This window comes from Mustela putorius, unplaced genomic scaffold (assembly GCF_011764305.1).
Source record: "Mustela putorius furo isolate JIRA1106 unplaced genomic scaffold, ASM1176430v1.1 tig00003834_pilon_pilon_pilon, whole genome shotgun sequence".
NCBI classification, from domain to species: Eukaryota; Metazoa; Chordata; class Mammalia; order Carnivora; family Mustelidae; genus Mustela; species Mustela putorius.
In genome coordinates this window covers 126,929,141-126,952,889 of record NW_025421987.1, presented here as the reverse complement: position 1 = coordinate 126,952,889, position 23,749 = coordinate 126,929,141, and the positions used below count along the sequence as shown (strand labels likewise).

The window sequence follows — 23,749 nt, the reverse complement described above, 5'->3', positions numbered from 1 at the left end:
ACTAGAGTGTATTATGCTAAGTGAAACAAGTCAGTCAGAGAAAGACAAATGCCATATGCTTTCACTCACATGTGGAATTTAAGAAACAAAACATGATTGTAGGGGAAGTGAAGGAAAAATAAAGTAAGACAAAAACAGAGAAGAAGGCAAACCATCAGGGACTACAGGGAGCAAACTGAGGGTTGCTGGAGGGGAGGCGGGTGGGGGGTGGCATAATTAGGTGATGGGCGTTGAGGAGGGCACTTGATGGAATGAGCACTGAGTATTGTATGCAACTGATGAATCACTGAATTGTGTCCCTGAAAATACTGATACAGTATATGTTCATTAAACTGAATTTAAATAAAAAATTTTCAAAAGTAGTATCAGAGGAATGTAATTGACTGCAGAAGGCCGACAGCTCAAACCACCCACTTCCTTCCAGGCTCAGCTCTAAGCACCAATTTCCAAGCCCTATGTTGTCTTCTTTACCTCGCAGTGTACCCAGCTGTTCCTATATGCTGTCCCTGACCTCAGGCTGGCTGGGTATCATGTGTTCCGAGAAGCACAGACACCAGCCCTCCTGGGCAGAGTCCCAAAGCCAACAACAGAGCGTCACAGCTTAAGGAATATGGACACCATCGAGTCCAACTGTACAACTGCCCAACAGACAGGGAAAGTGAGCCCCAGAGAAACTGAGGGACTATAATCCGTGTACAAAAATCTCTGGGACTGAGTAGGTAATTCTTGGGAAGGATTTCTACATAGAAATGTACATTCTTTCAATAAATTTTTACTGAGTGTCTGTTGTGTTATCACCAGCTGGGCTATGATGTGAGGGATCCTCAGATGAATGGGAAATAACTTCTGTCCTAGAATAGCTAACTAGAACTGAGTTAGAAGGGTTGCAGAGTAGGAAGGAGAAAAGAATTAAACAGAACATTCATATATATTGTGGGCAAGAGAGCACTGGTATTGGAGCCAGATAGCCCTGGTGATTCCTATCAACTATGTGATTCCGGGAAAGTGACTTGCTCTCTCTGAGCCTTGGCAGCCTTGTCTTACAAAATGGGTGTGATAACCTCGCTTTGCTTACCCACAGAGAAGACATCTGGAGAACTCTAACATGTAATGTAATATGTGGTTGAAGACATCTTAATAAATGAATAAATACACCGATTGCCTTGGTATGTACCAAGGCAAAGGACTGGTACATGGTGGAACGGTCACACACACCATCCCTTCCTCTGCTGGAAGCAGCCCCCCTCCCAAAGCCCTGAACACAACACCCTGGGAAGAGGTACAAAAAGAGAGACAGGCTGGGTGGCTAGAAGGGATCAGCCGGTGGGGGTAGCACAGAAAGAGGAAATGGAAGAGGTGAGATGAGCAGAATTTCCTTCCTGTTTTGCCGTCAATGGAGCATGGTAGGAAGAAGTTGGTCTGGCGTGAGACTCTGGCGCGACGTCTATTCAACGTGAGTAAACATGGGTGTTACAAGAACTTCTAAATTGGAGGGCAAGTTTGCAGTTTAGAAATTCCAACTTGGAGAACCTAGAGAGAGTCCAGACTGACTCTGTAATGGGCTTGGCTCAGAAAGGGATGAAGTTTGCCCAAGGAAGACAGAAAATAGAGAGAAAGGGACGGAGAGTGAGGCAGAGCTGGAGGCAGGGCCAAATGGTGGCTCTTCCATCAGAACCCCAGCTTGTCAAGTGCTGGCCAAGCTCTGTCAGCAAGTCAACTGCCCAGCTCCCTAGCCTGGGCTCCATGAGTAGCACCAGGCACTGCGTACAGATGAACAAAAACCCTTACTATGAGGAATTTGCAGGCTAGCAGGGAGACAGACTTTCCCCTGATCAATATTTCCTCTACAGACAGGAAGCTCAAAGCAAGGCATCAGGGAGGGCTGGAGAGATTGGGGAAGCTTCTGGAGGGGAGATGGGCCTGGAGTTTGCTGGTAGAGGACAGGAAGGGTCAGGCTGCCGGCAAAAGTTTCACGGATTCAAGTCCTCAGCTGACAATAGAAGCAGGTGTTTTGAAAATGTGATGTCACTTTTTGCTGTAATACTAGATGCGGTCAATGTGTTAAAATTGTGTGTTAGGAATGTGTGAGAACAGTATTTTAAGGTCTGTATTCTGAAGTTGAAGCAACGTGGTCTCCTGAAGGAGAGGGCCCTGTGCATCTTGGCTGCCTGGCTTCAGAGGCTAGGGTCTGCATCCTTCCCAGGGCAAATAACCCTTGCACATCTTAAAATGCAAGAAAATGAGGCAGAGCCTTCTCCTCCCAGCCCACTTCAACACGGGAAAGTCCCTCTTGTCCTTAGGAAGTCTGTCTTGCAGTGTGCCAGGCTGTCTTTGCTTTGGCCGCTCTTGGGATCTGTGGAGAACAGCTGGGAACTAAACCCCAGGAGGAGGGTGCTTCCTCTGCACCAAGGAATATGGTAAAGTGCTGCCCAGCTGTCTGCTGCCTGACTTCTCGCTGGCGGCTATATCTGCGCTGGGCAGAGAAGAGTGGGTCAAGGATGAAAAACGCAGGACATGTGAGGTCTGAGCTGGTGCTGCTACTGGGACAGGCCTGGGTGGGTCTATGGAGGGCAGGATGAATTATGGAAGAGTCTACCTGGCAGGGTCAGCCCTTTCTGGAAGTCCCTGACCCTGGAACCATGACTGACTTCCCGTGGCTGGGACCTGTCCGTTTCTTTGCTGGGAAAGTGCCTCAGTGAATTCCCCAGAAACTTGGCCCTTGGTGCAAGGGCTCGGAATCTGCCCTGCACACAGGGAGTAGGTGACTGAGGGGCTGTGGCTGGAAATCCAGCTCAACAGGAAGCAGATGGACTGAAGTATTTCAAAAGAGGATGAGACAATTGAACAGCAAAATTGATGATGATAATAATGGAATAAATTTAATACTCCTGAGTCCATAACAATATACATAAATAAATTGAGAGAAGGGCCAACCCTTTCTTACGGTAAAGTCCAATTAGTAAATGTTAAAAAAAAAAAAAAAAGATGTAAACTGTGAGAGAAATTTGCTGGGTAAGAGGTTATAGCTCCCTGAGCTAGAATTTTTGACGCAGGCATACAAACTGGTTTCATTTTGTAATGTTCCTGGATAAATGGCTGAGTCTTGCAGGTTTTGGCATAGTTTTACAAGATAATTATTACTGGTACTGGCAGAGGGTGAAGCCAGCCTTCCAGCCCTGCCAGGGTTACCGCTCAGGCAACTGGTTCGAGCAACAGCATGGCGGTTCCTCCCTTTCTGGCTAGAAGTGTGATGGTGCCCCAGATGGAAAAGCATGCAACCCTTCTAGGGACACCCAGCTGCAACTCTGGTCATGCCTGAGGAAAGCACACTTCTGTCAGAAAAGCAAGACGAGGACCCACTGGAAGATCAAAATTTCATTAGAATATTGAGGAATTAAAGAAGGACTTCATGGTGAAAAGCGAGGAACTCTCCGACTCTCTCATGAGTTGCCAGTGGCAGCCCTCAGATGCAGTTCACTCTAAAATCCCAGAGGAGCCCCCACTGAAGCATGAGGTTCATTAAATTACCCAACTGTCATATTAATTGTCTCCTGTTTTGTTTTTGTTTTTAAAGATTTTATTGTTTTTTTTTGAAACAGAGAGAGAGAGAGAGAGAGAGTGCACTAATGGGGGGAGGGGAGAAGGGAGAGGAAGAAGCAGGCTCCCGGCTGAGCAGGGACCTGGATGCAGGGCTTGATCCCAGGACCCTGAGATATTGACCTGAGGCAAAGGCAGACAGGTAACTGGCTGAGCCATCCAGGATCCAGGTGCCCGTTTTTGTTTTTGGGAAAAAAAAAAAATCTCCCAGGAACGTCCTGAATTCTATATGTAAATAAATACAAATCTCTAGGACTTAAATGTGACTGATGTGCTGAAATGCAATGTAAATAAACTTTACCAGCACACACACACACATGCATGCACGCATGCATGCACACACACAAGAATTATGGAAATAGAAAAATCACTGTTTGGCAAACAATACAGTAATAATTGTCAGCACCATGGATGAATGAATATTTATGTTTATGGGCAAAAGTTCCTCCCCACAAGCTGCTTATTAATTACGAAGGAATAAGTGGTAATTTTATGGTGGAAAAACCTGGCAGACACCATCTTACCGGGTGATTAAAGTTAACACTGCCAGTAATGAGACATATTGAAATCATATACCTCTGGTACAATGTCCACAGAAGGACATGTCGCTTCTGTGGGGTTCCTACCTAAAATACATAACTATAATTTAACCTTGAAGAAGTATCATACCAAAAGTTAGCGGTGTTCTGCATTCCTCTTCAAAACTATCAAGGTCATAAAAGACAAAACAAGATGGAGGAACTGCCCTCGAAACGGAGCAACTGAGGAGCCACGACGATCAAATGGAATGTGATCTGCTTCAGATCTTGGACCAGAGTAAGGACATCAGTGAGAGAGCTGGCGACATTTGAATAAGGTCTATAGAATGGTATCGTGTCAATGTTCATTTCTTGGTTTAGATCATTATACTGTGGTTCTGAGGTTAACATTAGGAGAAACTGCCTGACAGGTGTATAGAAATCCTGTGCACAATTTTTGCAAGTCTAAAAATTATCTTAAAATAAAAAATTTCAATAAGGTGGTGGGGGGAAGAGGAAAGAGCCTAGATTCTAGAACTTAGCTCTTCTACTTCTCTTGAGAGACTTAATACAGAATGAAAACAAGACAATCTTTAAAGGTTATCCATCGCCAGCGGGGAACCAGGGCTCTGTGGCTTCTGTTGGCTATCTCCCTATTCTTTATCCTTCCAGCATTTATTTGGCCTGGAGAGACTTGGAGACCCACTCAGTTGGAAGGTCCTTTGCTCCCCTCTTTTGGGGTGAGAACCCATCACAGTTTGACCTCCATGCTAGGTGGCCTGTGGACCCCGGGTCCGTGCCCATCTCTCTGGGGACATTTAGTTCTCATCATGAGAGTCTGAAGAAGACAGGGTCCCCACCTCCAGTGCAGATCTGAATACCAAGGCACAAAGAGGTGAACCCACCATCTCTAGATCACACATAGGTACCCACAGCGCCAGATTCAAGTCTGACTCCAATGCCAGTACCTGTGACCACCAGGCATTATTCTGTTACTGCTTAATTCAGGTAGCGACAGCAGGACCAAGCTCCTGTTGTGTATCACCCTGGCCGTGGGGGGGGGAGGTGGAGGTGGCTGAGATGTTGCCCCCAGACCACAGGTGCTGTCCTGGCAGAGAGATACCCTCATACTGGCATGCCTATAGCAGGCAGAATGTCACACACGCACACATATTCAGTGAGTTTCTGCTCTTGCCTGGCCCTAGTGTCAGGCTGGTTAGTCAAGTATGGTCCTTGCCCTGGGAGTTCCTGACCCAGGAGGAGAGCAGACAAATAAACAGGCAGAGATACATGCTGTGATGTGAGTCCTAGAGGGAGAAGGGTGGAGGAAGAGGGAAGATGGTTTGGAAAGTCCAGGAGATGAGAATATTCCTGACTCTCTGGGGAGGCAGACATGGCTCTGCTTGGTGGGAATTTTGGCTAGGGGAGATGTGGGGGAGGGTGGTAGTCAGATGGTGCCGGAGAGGTGTCTGAGATCAATGCAGCTGGATGGAGTTGGGAAAGGCTGCCAAGCAAAGACCTAAAGGTCTGGCCTGGAGCTGTTCATCTCCTTGGTGCAGCAGCCCGGGAACTGGTCCAGAGAGGTGTGGTTGGGGAGGAATATTTTCTAAAGTCATTAGATTGTCTTGGGGTAGGGGGAGTTGCTCCTTAATGAGGAGCGGTCCTTTGGGCTTGACTCCTTTCCAGGGAGGGAAATAGGCTGCGGCAGGCGTAGAGGGATGCCCTGTCCCCGCCTTAAAAGCAGGATGTGTGCAGGGCTGATCCCAGAGGGGGAGGATTCATACTCTCTCTGCACTTCTCTGAGGAAGCAGGACCCAGGCGCTGCTGCTCTCCTCCTGGGTGAAGTTGGACACCCCCAGGCAAGTGGGTCTGGCTCTGGTAGGTTATAGCCATGGTGGGATTGGGCTGGGCCCTACCCGGGGGGCTACAGAAAGAGAGACTGGGTCCAGTGGCTTAGAGAGTGGCCACAGGTGTGGGGAGAGGGAAGTGCGAATGGGTCAGATGGAACATTCTCTCTAGGGCAACTCTTGGAGCAATTGCCTCAGCAGCTGTGGAGTGAGGCAGTCCGCTGGCCCCTTTCGCCTTCACTCCAGCTCTGAGAATCTGCTTTGGTGGATTCTCGAAGTCCCTGAGAGTTGGTATCAGACAACTGAGTACCTCAGGCATTCCCTTTCCTCCCTGGGCTTCAGGCTCCCCATGGAGACAGACAGGGATGGTCTTTAAAGCTCTCCCTCCCAGGGCTGAGGTTCCCCAGCGGTGCGGTCTTCTTTTGCCTATGTCTGCACTCTCTCCTTAGACCCCGTTGTTCTGCCTCAGACAGTCTCAAGATTTCCTCTTATCCATCCTGGGCTGAGCCAAGTGTTATTTTGGGGCCTGGAAGGGAACCAATAGTTAGGTGCCAGACACTCATTTGATTATTTTAAACACTCCAGGAAGGAGACATTTGCTAGGTAAGGCTCAGAGAGGTTAAGTAATTTGCCCAGGGTAACTCAGTCATTAAGAAGTGGGCTCATCTATTCTGTTTATTCTTCCGTGCCGCACCATGCCAAGTGTCCCACCCTCCCTGCGGGTAGTGGAGGTGGTGACTTGTTTCATTCTGAACCAAGCAGCATGCTGAAATAGAAATGCAGAGAGCCCTAGTGGTAAGATTTCAGGCAACAATGAAAGAGACAAAGGAGAAAAAAACAAAAGTGGTTCAGGAAAGACATGAAAATCATACCTTCCTCTCCAGCAGCAGCTCCTTCAAGAGTTGGGCTCTAAAACCACTTCATTTTTATTAACTGAAATAAGCTTTGGGAGGAGGGGTTGCCTTGTGATTTTATCAATGTCACAAACATCCCCAGTCCCTGATAAGAGCCAGGAAACATTGAGTAATGTGGGGTCCCAGGGAGCATGGGGAGCAGGCGGGCCTCGCATCTCCTAGGGAGCAGGAGTAAACTTCACAAGCCCTTACGCCCTGCAGGGGACTGAACAAAGGCACTCTCTTCCAGCCAGGCTCTGTGATTCCACAAATCCAGGGCGGTGTAGTGCAGTGGACAGAGCTCCGGACATGAAAACAGACAAGATACACCAAAATATTCCCGAAGAATATTCCTGGAAGCAGTCAGCCTCTTTTCTATTTTTTTCTCTTATATTTCCGCATTTTACATTGCACATATGTTACTTCGGTAATCAGGACAAACACATGCTTAAAAATTAAAGAGAGAGAAAGGGAGATCGTGCCATGGTCCAGGGGTCCGCAAGTCAGGACTCTGAGGTCAGCTGTGCCTGACTTGTGGTGTGGCTCTGGACTTCCTGAGGAATCAGGGATGTGACACCTGCTGCCTCTACTAAGGGACCCAGGACGACTTGCAAGGAGCAGGCTTAAGAGTCTGGAGAGGTAAGGAGGCCCCTGGAGAGGTAAGGAGCCCCGTGTAAATGTCGAGACCCAGTTACTATTGTTTCCACTGTGTCTTATACATCACAATGAATCCAAATGCAAGGAAGCGGATCATGAAGAGGGCAGCTGTGCCTTCCCTGAGTCTGAGATCAGAGCTCCCAGCAGTGGAGCTCCCAGTGTGTGGTCCAGGGCTCTGGCCCTGAAGCTGCTGCAGGGACTCCATTTCTGACCCTGTAGCACACTTGCCAAGTGTCCTTGGGCAAGTTAGTCCCCCTCTCTGAGCCTCAGTTCCTCATTTATAAAATGAGAATAATAATAGTGCTTGTCTCACAAGGTTGTTGGGAGAAGTGAGTACATTAATACACAGTAAGCTTGGCAGAGGGGGACTTTCTTTGAGAGGTAGTATGACTTAGTGTTGAAGAGCATGGACTCTGGGAGAGGGGCCTGGGTGGCTCAGTTGGTTAAGTGTCCGACTCTTGGTTCTCAGGTCATAATTTCAGGGTTGTGAGATCCAGCCAAGCCACGTGCTGGGCTCCTCGCTCAGCATGGAGTCTGCTTGAGATTTTGTCCCTCTTCTTCTGCCTTCTGCCCTTCTCCCCAAGCTCGGTCTCTCTCTCTCTCAAAATAAATAAATAAATAGATAAAATCTTTTTAAAAATCTGGGTTTCAGTTCCTGAATCTACTACTCACTTGCTCTGTAATCTTGGGCCAGTTCCCTAACCTCCCTGTGCTTCAGTGTTGTCGGCTATAAAAGGGGGCTGATAATAGTACTGAACTTCTATAACTTCTGTAAGGTAAATGTGAGGATTTAATAAGTCAATACAAGTAAAGCTCCTTGCCTCAGCACCCGGAAGCCAGTGTTTGGACTCTATGGTGTTAGCTCTAACTCTATAGTGTTAAAAGATTGCACGCCATTTACTCCTCACAAAATTCTTTTCTGTGAGTACTCTTTATTTTATGGGCCAGAAGATAGGCTTGTGCAAGTCAAGGGCTCCAGGATGGAAGCCTTGACTTTGTGTTAGGGGTGGCAGGGCCCTAAGTTCAAGCCCAAGGGCCTTCCAAACCAAGCAGTGAAGCAGAGACCCAACTGAGTTCATGAGTTCTCTCCCAGTGTGCCGTTCCTGAGACACTAAGCTTCTTTCTTCGGGTCCTCCTTGTATGACTGGCATTTCCTTTCCCTGTTTTTCATTCACGTACCATCAGCCCCCCAGCCTCTTCCATGCAGGCACCCCCAAGCAACAGTCGCAGCCTGATCGGTCACTTTATCTCTAGGCCCCATCCTTCACCTGTGTCTTTTAATGAGCAAGCCCAGACTCAGCCTGCATTCAAAGCCCAGCTCTGTGATTTAGTAGGTGTGTGGCCTTGGGCAAGTCCCTTAGCCTCTCTGTGACTAACTTTCCTCATATGTAAAATGGAGATGACAATAGCACCTGCCTCCAGGAAGAAATGCATGGAGTTCTGAGAACAGAGCCTGGCCCAACATAAGTGCTATGGAAGTGGTGGGTGTTTATCACTGTTGTTGAAATTGTCACATAGGCAGTAAGGTTTAACATCTGGTGTTTTCTCAATCCCAGGGGTAAGAAAATAGAATGATCCCCAGCTGTGACCAGTTCACCCAAAGGCAAGTATTCCCCTATGTATGTCCCAAGGCCAGAGCACTTTCTGTGGTTGGAGAGGGCGTCACTTCCTAACTCCTTGCTTCAATTTTTCCAGCCACAGCTAGGCCAGAAATGCAGAATGGTAAACCCAGATTTATAGGCAGAGGGAGCCCATCCCAAGCTGGGCCAGGGTGGAGTCCTGGCCTTGGACTCCATCTCCATCCCAGTCCTCCCAGAGCAGTTAGGGGAGCCTCCTGAGGGAGGAAGCTGGGGGTGGTCAGAGGGCACATCCTGTGACATTGGTCCAGGGAGGCTGTGCCAGCTGGAGACAGCACTTGAACGTGGCTCAAGGAGAGCAGTGGGCCGGATGTGCTCCACGGCTAGGGGCTTCCAAAGCCGCGGTGGCAGGGCTGACCCAGGCTGGGGAAATGCCCCACACAAGGAGGGTCTTGGCTCTGCTGTGTCCAGGGCACCAGTGGGGGGGGAGGCAGAAAGCCAAGCAAGGCAAAAATGTGGTGGGAGAAAAAGGGATAAAGAAAGGTGACGGTACTGATTAAGTCCATGGTCACTTGCTGAACGCCTCTCCGATGCCAGCCCTGTACTAGTGAGTTCCAACCCCTGCCTCACAGAGAAGACAAGCCAGTCTCACAAGGTGACTGCACTCAAGGAGACAGGCACCGAGGCTGAAGAGTGGCCTTCTGTGAGAGCTGGGGGTTAGGGCAAGAGTTACACTAGGCTAGCAGCCTGAGTAGGCTTCTGGGAGGGGAGAATTGGGGTTGCATTTTAAAGGATATGATTTCTAAATTGTAAGGAGGCCAGCATAATTATTGTTCACTAGGAGTGATCTCAGATGCTATTCTTGGTTTTACATTTTGAAAGCTGGTGTGGCTTTTTGGGGCAACATTTGAGCTTGTTTATTTGTTCACTAGTCACGGCTGCACGGGGGCAGCGTGCTCAGTACGGCTGGGCCACGGGCCACCTACACGTGACTCTGTCCCAAGGGCCCTTGGCTAGAGAGAAGGGCAGCTACAGGACTGATGTGGCACGTGGAGGAGAACAGGTGATGGAGACACAGACAGGGTCAGAGGAAAATGGACAGGGGTAGGACAGGCTTCATGGGGTCTTGATCAGGGGCATTCCAGCAAAGGTTTAATAATCAGCTCTCAGGGATAGAGGTGGTGGTGGGGGGCATTTGCAAGAAGGAGGGGAAGCTCCAATTTGTAGCATTTGCAACGGTAGAAATAGCCTCCCCATGATCAATTTCAAGCTACCAACTTAACATCCCCAAATGAGGAATTGGTTAATTCTACGATCGTTTGTTGAATGCCTCCCAGATGTTGCATAACTGGCTCTCACAAGCCTGTGGGAGCTGTTCTAGCATATTAACGACTTTGGGTATTTTCTGCCACTGGTTACTAAGGTCAGAAGTCCTGCTACCAGAGGCCCATCCTTCAACTTCAGGTTTGGCCATACTGAAAAAGGGAACTAGAGGGAAAGGGTCACCAGTTCTACCTTATATTATTGGGGCAATCCAATCCTGGGTCCCTGATTTGCTGATCTGAAGCTGGGGGCAGTGGGACTCCACCCACTCCAAGCCTCAGTTTCCTCATCTAGAACATGGGAATCATAGCAGTATTGCTTCCCAGAGCTATGGTGAGGATTAAAAGAGAAGATTGCATCCGGGTGTTCAGCTCTTGGAAGGAGCTCAACTAATATCATTGCCTTCTTGCCTAGATGGACATAGCAATATCCTCTCTCTTGTTGCCTCAACGGTGACTTCTCTGAGAGGTCCAGGGAGGCGAGCTGTAGATCCTCAGGAGGAGACATTATTCTCTGGCCAGAGATTCTTGCTGAGTCAAAGCTGGAGCCAACCCAGGCTGGCAGCCTCAGGAAGTCACAAAGACCATGACGTTACTGCTCCAGAGACAAACTGTACTTTGCTTTTGTGCCCTTGGCTTCATTGTTGGGGAAGCTCTGCTCACCTCACCTTTGTTTTCCCTCCTCTTTAAATCCTCCTTCCCCATATAATTCCCTAGATTTCCCCAAAGGTTCCACAACAGAATTTCATACTGCTAATTCATACCAGCATGCATATAACTGATACCCTCCTTTATTTTTTTCAAGGTATTGCTGGATAAACCAAATGAATTCAGGCATAAAGAAAAGTGAACACAAAAAACAAAAACCCCAGTGAATCCAGAGGAACAGGTAGGTGTGAGTTGACAGGGACCTGAAGGGCAGGCTGGAGCATGGGGTTCATGGTCTCAGAGTTCAAGGCAACCTGGAAAGATTCCCAGAGTGAAATATCAGGAGGCCAGAGGCCATGAGAGGGAAGGGAACAGTGTTCCAAGGGGGAAGGAACCTTGTAAAGGTGACCTCGGCCTGCCTGGAGCCTGCTGACCCTGACTTCTGGCTTTCATCAAAGCAATCATCAGACCTGATTGTTTGTTAAAGAGGGGACTTTGAGAAACCAGGTCAGGATCAACGTCAGTAATGCTGGCTGGACCACAAGAGATGGTGTTTAGTTAGTGACAACCTCTAATGAATAATCCCTAATCAGGCCCAAGTGCAGAAGAGCTCTCACTCCTCCCAACTCCAGTAGCTCATGGACTCCAACACCAGTCATGGTCCTCACTGCTGCCTAGGAAAAGGAGGGGCTCAGGGACAGGAGACCCCAGATGCAGAGGAAGGAAATGGAGGAGGAACAGGAAAGGAAGGCATGAGGCAGATATCCTGAGGCCAGTCCAGAGCCCAGCCCTAGATAAAGCCACCCAGGCTGAACTTCTAGACAGACCTAGGGCATGTGTGTGATTTTCCCCATTTGGCAGATGCCATTTGATAGGAGCCCAAGGGTGGTGCAGAGGTTCACTGAGCAGGAGGACTCAGGGGTTTCCCTGGGAGACTTTCTGTCTCAGCAACATAGTAGATTTCCATCAGTTGTGAAGTCCAGGTGTCGTGGATATAGGCTGCGTCAGCTGAGGCCCTGAGTCAACAATTCTTTCAGAGTTCTTCCTGGGCAAGGGGGTTGGGGGGGGGGGAGAGGCAAAACTTCTACCAGGAAGGATTGGGGCAAATGTTTGCAATGTATAAGTAAGAAGCTAAATCCCTACCAAAAAATCTTATAAAATGAGAATCCCACCCATCAAAACAAAGAACTCTTTGGGATGCCTGGGTGGCTCAGTTGGTTAAGCAGTTGCCTTCGGCTCAGGCCATGATCCCAGCGTCCTGGGATCGAGTCCCACATCGGGCTCCTTGCTCGGCAGGGAGCCTGCTTCTCCCTCCGCCTCTGCCTGCCATTCTGTCTGCCTGTGCTCGCTCTCTCCCCCCCCCTCTGATAAATAAATAAAATCTTTAAAAAAAAAAAACTCTTCACAGAAGACATACAAAAGGGCATTGAATATATTAAAAAGTTCAATATCTCTTGAATCAAAAAATAACAAATAAAGCACAGAAGTGCAAAGTGGGCTTGATTTGTATTTCTTGATTTATGAACCATAAACACTAGCCTAAAGGCTCCACTCCAGAGGCCATGCATGATTGCTTCCTTGAATGACGCTTTTTTATCTCCTACTCTTTCCTCCAAAACCCTCTTCTTCATTGGCAAACAATCTAATGTGTTGAACATGAAGTCTGTCTCCTGGAACACAGAATGGAAATCATCACAGATTCTTATCACTGGCACATGTGAGGCTCTCTCTTAAAAATCACTTATTTTATTTTATTTTTTAAAGATTTTATTGAATTATTTGAGAGAGAGAGAGACGGAGAGAGAATGAACAGGAGGAGGGGAAGAGGGAGAGGAAGAAGCAGACTCCCTGCTGAGGAGGGAGCCTGATTGGGGGCTCAATCCCAGGACCCAGGATCATGGCCTGAGCCAAAGGCAGACCCTTAACCCACTGAGTCACCCAGGTGCCCTTAAAAATCATTTTTAATAATACAATTAAAACCTGGGAAACCACTGCTCCAGAGGGAACTAACTTGACCATAGACAGTGACCTGCCCTCCTCTCATGCCTCCAGGTTCTACCCAGGCAGCCCCCATCTTGAATGCTGTGCCTATCAGTTCTCTGCTTTCCCTTTCATCTCTTTGAACTCTTCAAAGTATTTTTGTTTCATTTGTTTTGATTCTATTAAACGAGTATCATGTATGCATTTTTATGGGACTTAGAAATGTTGGACATATTCAAATGGCAGTAAGGAGGTAGAGATTCTCAGGTGGTGGGGTGTGGGGGGTGAGGAAGGAATCCGAGGTGTCTCCCATGTTGCAGTCCTAGGTGACTGAGTAGTTGGTGGTGCCATTCAGTTAGAGAGACTCAAGAGAGGAGAAGACACTGGTGGGAAGACGATGGACTGAGTTCTCAACGAAGCAATAATTTAAGCTAACATTCAATGAGTGCTTACTCTGTTCTGGCACTCTTTCCGTAGAGTGTGAAGTGCTCTACAAGATTGATCACATTTAAGCTTCACAAGAACCTCACGAAGCAGGTGCTGTTATTAGTAGTATCATTTTAAATATGGAAGAATGGGGATATGGAAAGTTTAGTAGGTTCTGAGTCTCTCAGGAAGATGGACCTTGCCTTTCTGCTTCAAAACTACATATACTGGATAAAATGTTTTTATTTTTAAAATATTAAATATTTGTAAATAAAATATTGATATAAAGCTAATTTTTTAAAATAAAGTGTTTTAAAAAATAACAAAAATAAGGGAAATCCTTAGGTGATAGAAGTCGAGAAAATTGAAAGTCAGGGTGGACACACACTAGATATTTATGCATAAAATAAGCCACTGAAGAGAAGTGCTTGTTAAAAAAAAACAACCATAAGGGGGTGCCTGGGCGTCTCAGTGGGTTAAGCCTCTGCCTTCAGCTCAGGTCATAATCTCAGGGTCCTGGGATCGAGCCCCGCATTGGGCTCTCTGCTTGGCAGGGAGCCTGCTTCCCCCTCTCTCTCTGCCTACTTGTGATCTCTCTCTCTGTCAAAGTAAATAAACAAAATCTTTTTTTTTTTAAATAAGGCACACAAAGAAGAATAATTATAAGGCATACATGAGGAAGAGTATGGAGAGATAATACATAGGTGAACCGGTATCCCCTAAATAATAAAGAAAAATCTGAGAGACATGACCAGTTCTTTCAAACGATGAAGGAGAAAATAAAGAAGAGAAGCCATAATGGAAGAAGGGAGTCTTATGAAAACACCTGAGGTTAAGCCACCCACCTAGGGTGACATCGCTCTACGTAGTAGACTCAGGCTCCCCACACTTGTGCTCTTCCTCACTAGCTTACAGGTACTGATGTCGATGTGAAGAGTGTGCAGGGCCTCCCAGAGCAGTGGCAAAAGTGGTTTTGGAGAACGGTAAAGAATGCCTGGTTTCATCTTCTTTCTCTCCCACCATACTCTGGCCCACAGAGCTCCAGAACTGGGAGTGTCCTCTCAACATGGCTTCCACCACCTCCCCTCTGCCGCCCACCACCGAGGTTGCAAGTTCTGAGAACAGCAGCTCCTTCTATGACTATGAGTACTACCTGGACCAGGTGGCTTTCATGCTCTGCAGGAAGGATGAGGTGGTAGCCTTTGGCAAGATCTTCCTGCCAATCTTCTACAGCCTGATCTTTGTGCTGGGTTTGGGCGGGAACCTCCTCCTTCTAGTGGTCTTGCTTCTGTATATACCTCGCAGGCGGATGACTGAGGTCTATCTGCTGAACCTGGCCATCTCCAACCTCCTGTTTGTGGTGACACTGCCTTTCTGGGGCATTTCCGTGGCCTGGCATTGGGTCTTTGGGAATTTCTTGTGCAAGATGGTGAGCACCCTCTACACCATCAACTTCTACAGTGGCATCTTCTTCATTAGCTGCATGAGTCTGGACAAGTACCTGGAGATTGTCCATGCTCAGCCCCACCACAGGCTGAGAACCCGGGCCAAAAGCCTGCTCCTGGCTGCCACGGTATGGGCTGTGGCCCTGGCCGTCTCCATCCCTGACATGGTCTTTGTGCAGACACATGAAAACCCCACAGGTGTGTGGAACTGCTATGCAGATTTTGGGGGTCATGCGACCATCTGGAAGCTCTTCCTGCGTTTCCAGCAGAACCTCCTGGGGTTTCTCCTTCCGCTCCTTGTCATGATCTTCTTCTACTCCCGCATAGGCTGTGTCCTGGTCAGGCTGAGGCCCCCAGGCCAGGGCCGGGCTCTAAGGATCGTCATAGCGCTGATGGTGGCCTTCTTTGTGCTGTGGTTCCCGTACAACCTCACCTTGTTTCTGCACTCACTGCTGGACCTGCAAATCTTTGGGGAATGTGAGGTTGCCAAGCAGCTAGACTATGCTCTGCAGGTGACCGAGAGCATCGCTTTCCTTCACTGCTGCTTCACCCCCATTCTCTACGCTTTCTCCAGCCGCCACTTCCGCCAGTACCTGAAAGCTTTCCTCATCACTGTGCTCAGGCGTCATCAGGCACCTGGCCCAGCACAGGCCCCACTGTCCAGCTGCTCTGAGAGTAGCAGGCTCACAGCCCAAGAAGAAATGACCGGCATGAATGACCTCGGGGAGAGGCAGGCTGAGCTCTCCCCCAGCAAGAGTGATATGGGGGAAAATTAAGCCTGAGTGACCATACCACAGTCTGGCGAGAGTGGATGGGACCTACCTCTGCTGGGCATCCACCCAAAGCCGTCTTACCAAAGGCTTCAGGGACCATGTTGCCACACCCTGTGGTCATCCAGGAAACCAGACTCTCGTGCACGAATTGCTAGAGTAGCTTCCCAACTGACTGCTGTGCTTCTTGTCATCATGCTCTCCTGTCATCTGATCTGCACCCACAGGCCAGAATGATTACCTGACCCGCAGCCATCACTCCAGTCTTCCTCAAAGTACCCCAGATTTGCCATCCACCATTTGGCTCCCTTCCCTGGAGCTGAGCTGGGGAAGAACTGCTGCAATATTGTTTAATGTCACAGTGTTGGTGGTGGCTCCAAGGGTCCGGGAAGCAGGAGGGGTGGGAAGGGTTCCACTACAGGGGCCTGGGGAACTTCCCTGGAATGTGAGGGTTGGCAGGTGGGAGGCAGAGTGAACACGTGTTCCCAATAGTCCAGGAGGATCACCCTCCCTCTGCTTCCCATGTCCCCTCCCTGAAGCCTTCGGGGGTCCCTGGGGCCTGCACAATCAAGTCTAAAGTCTTTGTCCAGCTTCAAGACTGGAGCTTTCACAAGGAGAATCCCATTTACCAGCTTTACCTTATACTCCTTCTTTACTTCTCATTTCCTGGACACCAGGCACCCCTTGTTTCTTTTCTTTTAAGATTCTATTTGTTTATTTGCAGAGAGAAATCACAAGTAGGCAGAGAGGCAGGCAGAGAGAGAGGAGGAAGCAGGCTCCCTGCTGAGCAGAGAGCCCGATGTGGGGCTCGATCCCAGGACTCTGAGATCATGACCTGAGCCGAAGACAGAGGCTTAACCCACTGAGCCACCTGGGTGCCCCACCCCTTGTTTCTTACACATTTCCACCTCCCTGTTTTATGCTTGCCCACTCTCTTGTGCAACAGGGGTCATTTTTCAGCCAGCTGTCCTCTCATCCTTGTTCTGTAATGGAATTCTGCTTGCTCTGGGAAACCACTTGTTTTTCCCTCTGCCTTGTGCTTTGGGTGGCATTCATGTAGATCACAGGACTTGGGCCATTTCCAGCCTTACCTTTCCCTGGCATGGTGATTCATTTAGGATGGGCACAGGACCCAGACAGAGCTTGTGAAATGCAGCAACTAGAACATGCTAGAATGGATGTTTGTGGATGTGTGGTGTGTGTGTGGGGGGGTTCTCCTTCATCAACTCCAACTTCAGAGGGTGAGGTGATAGCCCAGTGAGTGTGCAGACCCCGAGGGCAGTGTGGAAGCCCTGGAATCCAGGCATGGCCGAAGCTCATTCCAGTCCTGGACCTGACAGTTACACGAACCCATATATTCCTTCACGTGGAGCTGTTTTGTCACTTTAGGTCTGATTCCTGGCTGATCTGCCCTGCCTAAATGCTTCCTTCTTCCTGTCTCCAGTGGTTAGCATCTGTCCTGGCCACTGAAAACCTTTCCCCAGGGAGCCCCTGGCCCACAGTACAACCTAACCTGAAAATCCAGCACAGAGCCTGGCAGGCAGTAATGCATGGAAGGAAACTTACAGGCGGATAGACTAGGGGAGATCACAAGAGATGATCTTGTGATCTTGGAGATGCACAAGAGATCAGGGACCTTGCCACGTACTAAATCGGTATCCCCTGTGCTTAAGCCAGTGCTCAGATGTAACAGAGGTTCATTGAGCATTTTTAAAGTGGATGGATGGGTAGAGAATGGACCAGGTGGTCAGTATTCTGTATTCTGCCGTTCTTTCTTCTCTCTCCCCGAGCTTCGGATGCTCTAGTCATGGCCCCTGTGTCATGAGCAGGGCTGTCCCCGGATGTTGCCAGAGTTGACTCTGCTATGCTTTGCTTTTCCCGTCCTCCATCTCACTCAACTCCTGTGCCTTTAGTTCTCTCTCCCAAGGCCCCAGATTCCCACTGTCACAAAGGACTCTGAGCTCCCATGGTGCCCTAGGAAACGGAGCTCTGGCTCTGAAGGTGCTGACTTGTTTGAGGATGTGGGGGATGCAGTTCTACTTTAGAGCTCCTGAAATCTGCCTCAGGACCTCAGGCCTGCACACAGAGCAGCCTGACTGCACTGACAGGGTCTAGCGACCCAGAGTCTCCGACATTGCATCCATGATGCACAGATGGAATGGGACAAGGTATGCCAGCACCTGGCAGGGCTTGTCCCTAGCACTGGTGTGTGTGTGTGTGTGTGTGTGTGTGTTGCCGTGTGGGCTGTGCATAGTACAAATGGCTGTGTATGTGGGTCCGACATGAACATGTCACTGTGTCTGCATGGGCCTGGGTTTGGGCCCGTGGGTTTTTTGTGTGTTCTCATGTGTCTTCCTCTAGGTGTGTAGGTGTGGGTATGTGCTCTCTGCAAACAGCAGGTGTATAAGAAGGGATCTGAAGCCTGTGCCCAAGGAGAAGGAGAAGGGCTGGCCACAGGTGACATGTTGATCCCTCTCACTGTCTTCCTTACCATTTACTGCTGCTGACCATGTTGAGGGCTCTGACTACACACAGATGGCACTGGTCAGGGAGTGAATTGGAGGTGGGCTCTCACAGCCCAGGCCAGGACAGAGCCCCCTTCATCCTGACCATACCTCCCAGCCTGGACATTGGTTCCTCCTGCTGCTCTTTCTTGGGAAGGAAAGCTCCCAGGATTCTCTTGGCCCTCAGATTCCGCGACGCAAGACGGACTTTTCCCCTGGCTGACCCAGGAAGAAGGACAGGCACGGCTCTGCCTGGGAGCAAGGCTGCCCACCCTCTACTCTGTGAAGGTGTGAGGGTTTACAGCAGTTACTACCTATGGGGGTGGTGGTGGAAACAACCAAACCAAACCAACACAAAAACCTCTTTTCTTTCCCAGATGCCTGCAAATCTGCCACTGGCATGTTACCCCAGATCTCATTCTGTTATAAGCTATCGTCACAGTATACACATTGTGGGCTATTCTTTGAGGGAGAAGAAACTGGTACAGAAATGAGGATTGCGGGGTCAGGTCTGTTGTGTCAGAATAGGTACTGACTAAATGTATCCTTGGGGGTCTCAGTCTTCCTATTGCCTCAAGGCCCCTGGTAGGGAAGGAAGCGTAGTCTTCATAGAGAGTGTGTCCAGCCCTTGTGCAAAGCATATAGGACTACAGTTGCCATGGGGCCCTCCCTTGTCCTTGGGTAGGCATTGGGCTCTGTGCACACACTCTAATCCTGGGTGCTCACTGTTTCCTGGGAGGCTGTTGTTATGGTGGATATCCATGACTGTGGGATGGTACACTTGTATTCATCTCAACCTGACCTATGGAGGATTCCCTTGGTCCCAGGCATACCCTCAAACATGAAGTTCCTGGGAGATCTGAACGAAGTCACTTAGAGTTGAGACCTCTTGACTCAATGGACTTCGGCCCTCCTGTCAGGTCCCTGGTCCAGATTTCTCTGGGTGTGGGGAAAATGAGGGGATGCAGCACCTAGGTCTGGGCAGGGCCCAGGACTGTGTGAAGACTCTGGGTCTTTGCCCTGATCCAGCACAGGGCCTGGCTGTGTGGAGAGCCAGGAGAGGCTCGTTGGTAATCTCTCCGTCATGGCTCCCAGCCTCTCAGTCCCTTTCACCTTCTTCTGTGTTCCCCATGTCATTTTTTTCTTGTGCTCCTAGACCCTTGTGGAATAGGAGGGAATATTCTTCCTGAATATTCCTCCTGACTGGCTTGAGCTCAGTTAGCTCCAGGCAGACATCATCATTTTGAGGCAGCTAGACCCAGAGAAGGGCAGACTCTGGCCCAGAGTCACATAGCTAATGGGGACAGACTCCTAACTCCAGCCCCAGGCCCTACCTGAGTTGCTCGAACAGCCTGTTATCCTGGCAAAACTCTGGACAGAACAGCCAGCCTCAAAAAAAACAAAAACAAAACAAACAAACAAAAAAACCAACCAGAAAAACACACAAAAACGGAAGCGATCAGTCATAGATGTGGGATAGATGAGTAAGAGAGAAGCCCCAGTGGGCATCCTCACAGGGGGTCTATGCTGCCTGGCCCCCCTTCTGCAGGACCTTTGGTTAGTCCCCACAGCATCTGCCCCTCCTGTCCGGGGCAACGCTCAGCTCTGGCAGCCAGCAACACACTCTCACCCTCTCCCAGCCCTAGTAAGCATACCTGGCAATGGGACTGCCATCATTTCTTGTGCCAGAAAGCTGAGTGAGGCCAGGGAAGGGAAGGAAATGATTCGAGGACATGAAGTAAAGTAGCTGAGATGGAGTCGATTTTCTATCATTTAATCTCTATTTGGGGAATTGGGGATCAGAGACAAAGTAATAAGACACCAAGCCCTATGAGCTCCAGTCTGGGGGAGGGAGCAGGACACAGAAATTGAAGGCACATAACAGATTTTCTGTGATGTAAACTGTGCTGGGGAGCCTCAGGGGATGGAGTCCATTTCTGGCCAGAGGATGGGAGGGGGGAGATCCAGGAAGATTTCTACCTGTAGCTAATGGTTGGTCATTAAAGCAAGCAACTCTACAGACCATTCCACTAGAGAAAGTTGGCAATGTTGAATTGTGCTGGATTGAAAAGTTGGGGACCAACTGTGGCAAAGTTTAAATGTTAGGTGTGTGGAGGAGCCAGAAAAGTGAGAGAATGACAATCAGGCATGAAAGGTTTGGAGAAAGGGCAGGGTGAAGAGAGGGCCAGTCAGGCCTGGTGTGGAGAGATGCTATCACAGGGAAGCTATCACAGGGAAGTGGGGGTGGGGAAAAAGTTTCAGAGACACTGTAAGGGCTTGAACTGACAGAACTGGAGCCTGACTGTGGGTGAGAGCTGGGGAGGTGAGGATGTCATCTCTGTGTCTGTCTTGGGGGGATAGATGCGTGGTTATGTCTTGAGGAGAGACAGACAGGGAAATCCAGAGAAGGACGTGGTTCAGGGCAGAGGTGGGGGACAGATGCTGAGTTCTATGTGAGCCAAACTGAGTCAGAGGGTCTGTGGGACCCCAGTGGGGAGGATGAGGATCTGGAAGTCAGAGAGGGCTCCAAGCTCAACACTGGTTGAGGAAACCAGAGGAGGGACTAGGATCATCCTGGGGTGGGGTTGTGGTGGGTCCCCACGGAGTGGGGACTCCTTGAATAACTCCCATCTAAAAGGCAACATGTCTCCAGACCTGCTCTATCCAATTCAGGAGCCACTAGCCACACATAGCTGCTGAGCACTCAGAATGTGGCTGGTCTGACATGAGACATGTTACAAGGATAGAAAGTACATGCCAGATTTTGAAGGCAACACAAGAAAAAGAAATGTAAAAATATTTCACTAATATTCTTATATTGATGACATATTGAAATGCTAATATTTTGGATATATTGGGCTAAGTTAAATATATCATAAACATGAACTTCACCTGTTTCTTTTTGCTTTTTTAGAAATGTGTCAACTAGGAAATTAAAAATTACACACATGGCTTGCCTTCTGTTGTTCTGGATGAACCTGAATTCCACAGGATGTGGAATAGGCATTGAGGAAAATAATACAGTGAGATGGAAGGGTGGAGGGTAGCATTTGCAAGGGGTTATCATGGCTCACGATAACCCATTTCTGTACCACAGGATTTGTCAAGGTAGGCATTCTTTCCAAAACTAAGTTTCCCCTAGATAGTTCCCATTCCTGTGGACTTTGTATGGGGGGGCTTCTGCAGAACCCACTCTGAGAGACAGTGATTTCAAGAGAGATAGATAAGCCTATCAAGTAGCTAGAGAAAAGCCAGAGGCTAAGGAAGGCCACGGGCACAGAGGTAGGAGATCCCACAGAACCCGAGGGAAGGGGGGTGATTCAGAAGGGCTGGAGGAGGTGGAGATCCCAAGGGAGGTCTGGAGGCCAGGCTCACAGCCACCTTGCCAGGGCTCAGTTGATAGGTCGCAGGCGGTAACGGAAGGGCACCTCGTGGCTGGGCTGCATGGTGCCAAAGCCCCAGCGGCGGGGGTCCACAGGTGGCACAGGTGTGTCAGGGTCCACGAGCTCCATGTCAAAGTACGTGACCATGATCAGGACAAAGAGCTTCATCTCATTGATGGCTAAGAACCTTCCAGGGCAGATGGAGACCCCTGAGCCCCAAGGCATGGTATAGTGGTGGATTTTCTTGCCGGCTTTGTAGAAGTCCACTTTGCGGCTACCATTGGAGTCGAGGAAGCGATCATACTTGAAGGCAGTGGGCTCCGGGTGGATGTCAGGGTCCATGTGCACTGAAAGATAGGGGAAAAGGGCCACAGTGTCTCCATGTCGGAGCTGGTACTCCTGTCCGTTGGCCATCTTCAGGACGTGGTCACCGTGTACCACCCTCAGGAGGGTGGGCGCAGCCCCCAGGCGCAGCGTCTCCTCCAACACACTGTCCAGCACTGGAGTGCGGTGTAGGATGCTGACGTCAAAGTCGAAGGACTGCCTGGCCTTCAGCTTGGCCTCCCCCAGGACTTGGGTGGCCTCCTCCTTCACAGCCTGCATGGCTTCTGGGTGCTTTAGCAGGAACAAGAGTGCCCAGAAAGAGATGGGGCCCGTGTTCCCCTGGGAGGCCCAGAGCATCATGAAGTTGAACTTGTCCTGCATGGCTGGGGCTACTCCCTGCTCCCTCAGATACTGAAGCATGTAGGATATCCAGCTGCTGATGCCATTCTTTTCCAAGTTTTGCTGCACGGACAGTGTCCTGTAGAAGAGACGCTGGAGCTGGCCCACTTGTAGCCACTCCCGGGGCCCCAGCAAGGAATAAACAAACCTGGGGAACAAGCGGTCAAACTTGCGGAACTGGACAAACAACTCCTCGGCCTGTCTCAAGTCCTGCTCCTGGTCCTTTGTATAACCGAATAAGCTCAGGTAGCCAGCCTTGAACAAGATGTTGTAGCAGAAGTGGAAGAGGCCGTCTTCATGCCAGCAACTAGCATCCGGACTGTGGCTCATGGGCCGCAGCATGACCAGGGACAGCCCGTGCAGCATGGTTTTGTTGAGCTCTGCCAAGCCATCCCCCATGAGGTATTTGGTGCTGGCTGAGTGTATCATCCGGTAGTCTCCTTGCGCCGACTGGTACCCAAATACCTTTAGCACCAGTTTTTCTGCATACTCCACAAAGTCTAGTTTTCTCTGTGCATCCTTGAGGATGGGGCCAAAGGAGAGGGGGTCCATGACAAAGGTAAAGTACTGGCCACCTAGCTGCACTGTGAACACATCTCCATGCTTGGCCCACATGTGCTTCAGGAATTCAAACATATTCTTCCGGAAAGCCATGGCATGGCCCAGCCAGGGTATAGGGCCTTTATCCAGAGGGGGCTCCTGGGGCCTGCGTTGCCGGGGTAGCCCCAGCAGACACAGGAACCCCACGGTGAACACCAGCAGGGCTCCGAGCACCAGACCCCAGAACACCATGCCTGTGCCCTTTCAAGTTAAGCTCTGGACACACTGTTCTCTGTGTGCCAGAGAGCTTTTAAGAGGCTGTGACAAGTTAGGGATGAAAAGGTCTGTCTGCCTGGACCTTGCCCTATAGCTGTAAGTTATATTAAATAACCCTGGGAGCAAAGTGTTCTCTTCGATTTAGCACTTGCTGCAACCTGGTGGGAGGAGGGGTTGGGACCAGAAAGAAGCCTCTGGTTATGGTCACAGTCCCCTCATCAGATTTAGGCTTTGCTCTGATCTTTTCAGACTTAGCTCCAGCATGATGTCTACAAAGCTTTCTTGGATCCCACCCTACCCCCATGATTTACTGACCATTCATACCTTTATTTTCTCATGCATTTATTTATTCATTAATTTATTAGATCATTCAGCAGAAATGCACCAAGCACTTATTAAGTTTCATATCTCTCCCTTCCTTATCTTTAAACGATCCATAGAGCCTCTGTTGGGGTCCGTTATCAAAGGAAGGAGACTGAGACAAAGTGAAAGTTATGCAAAGCCTTATTCTATGCCAAGCATTAGAAGTTAGACTGACCGACCAGGGCCGCCTCCGAAGAGAGGGACACCCTCCCAATCTCACAGGCTGGTTTTATAGGACATAACTGCAGACCCAATGTACATGGCTTCTATTGTTAAGGCA

General features: G+C 49.3%; 2 protein-coding genes and 1 pseudogene across 3 annotated transcripts; 2 read left to right on the top strand and 1 right to left on the bottom strand.

Moving 5' to 3' along the window:
- The first annotated feature begins 3,078 nt into the window (after window positions 1-3,078).
- Window positions 3,079-3,523, top strand: LOC123394336 (annotated as a pseudogene).
- A 2,317-nt stretch (window positions 3,524-5,840) lies between these two features.
- ACKR2 (atypical chemokine receptor 2) lies at window positions 5,841-16,443 on the top strand. 2 transcript variants are annotated; one of them, XM_004754276.3, is made up of 4 exons: window positions 5,841-5,993; window positions 9,069-9,115; window positions 11,217-11,300; window positions 14,503-16,443. In XM_004754276.3, exon 4 carries the CDS (start codon window positions 14,532-14,534, stop codon window positions 15,684-15,686), a length of 1,155 nt encoding a protein of 384 aa, XP_004754333.1. In that variant the 5' UTR covers window positions 5,841-5,993; window positions 9,069-9,115; window positions 11,217-11,300; window positions 14,503-14,531; the 3' UTR covers window positions 15,687-16,443. The 2 variants fall into 2 exon arrangements, with proteins under 2 accessions (XP_004754333.1, XP_044944945.1); XM_045089010.1 differs by lacking the exon at window positions 5,841-5,993 and adding an exon at window positions 6,002-7,494.
- A 3,265-nt stretch (window positions 16,444-19,708) lies between these two features.
- LOC101678059 (5-beta-cholestane-3-alpha,7-alpha-diol 12-alpha-hydroxylase) lies at window positions 19,709-23,184 on the bottom strand. The gene has a single exon (XM_004754281.3). The coding sequence runs from the start codon at window positions 23,080-23,082 to the stop codon at window positions 21,577-21,579; it is 1,506 nt and encodes a 501-aa protein (XP_004754338.1). The 5' UTR covers window positions 23,083-23,184; the 3' UTR covers window positions 19,709-21,576.
- Between the last annotated feature and the right edge of the window lie 565 nt (window positions 23,185-23,749).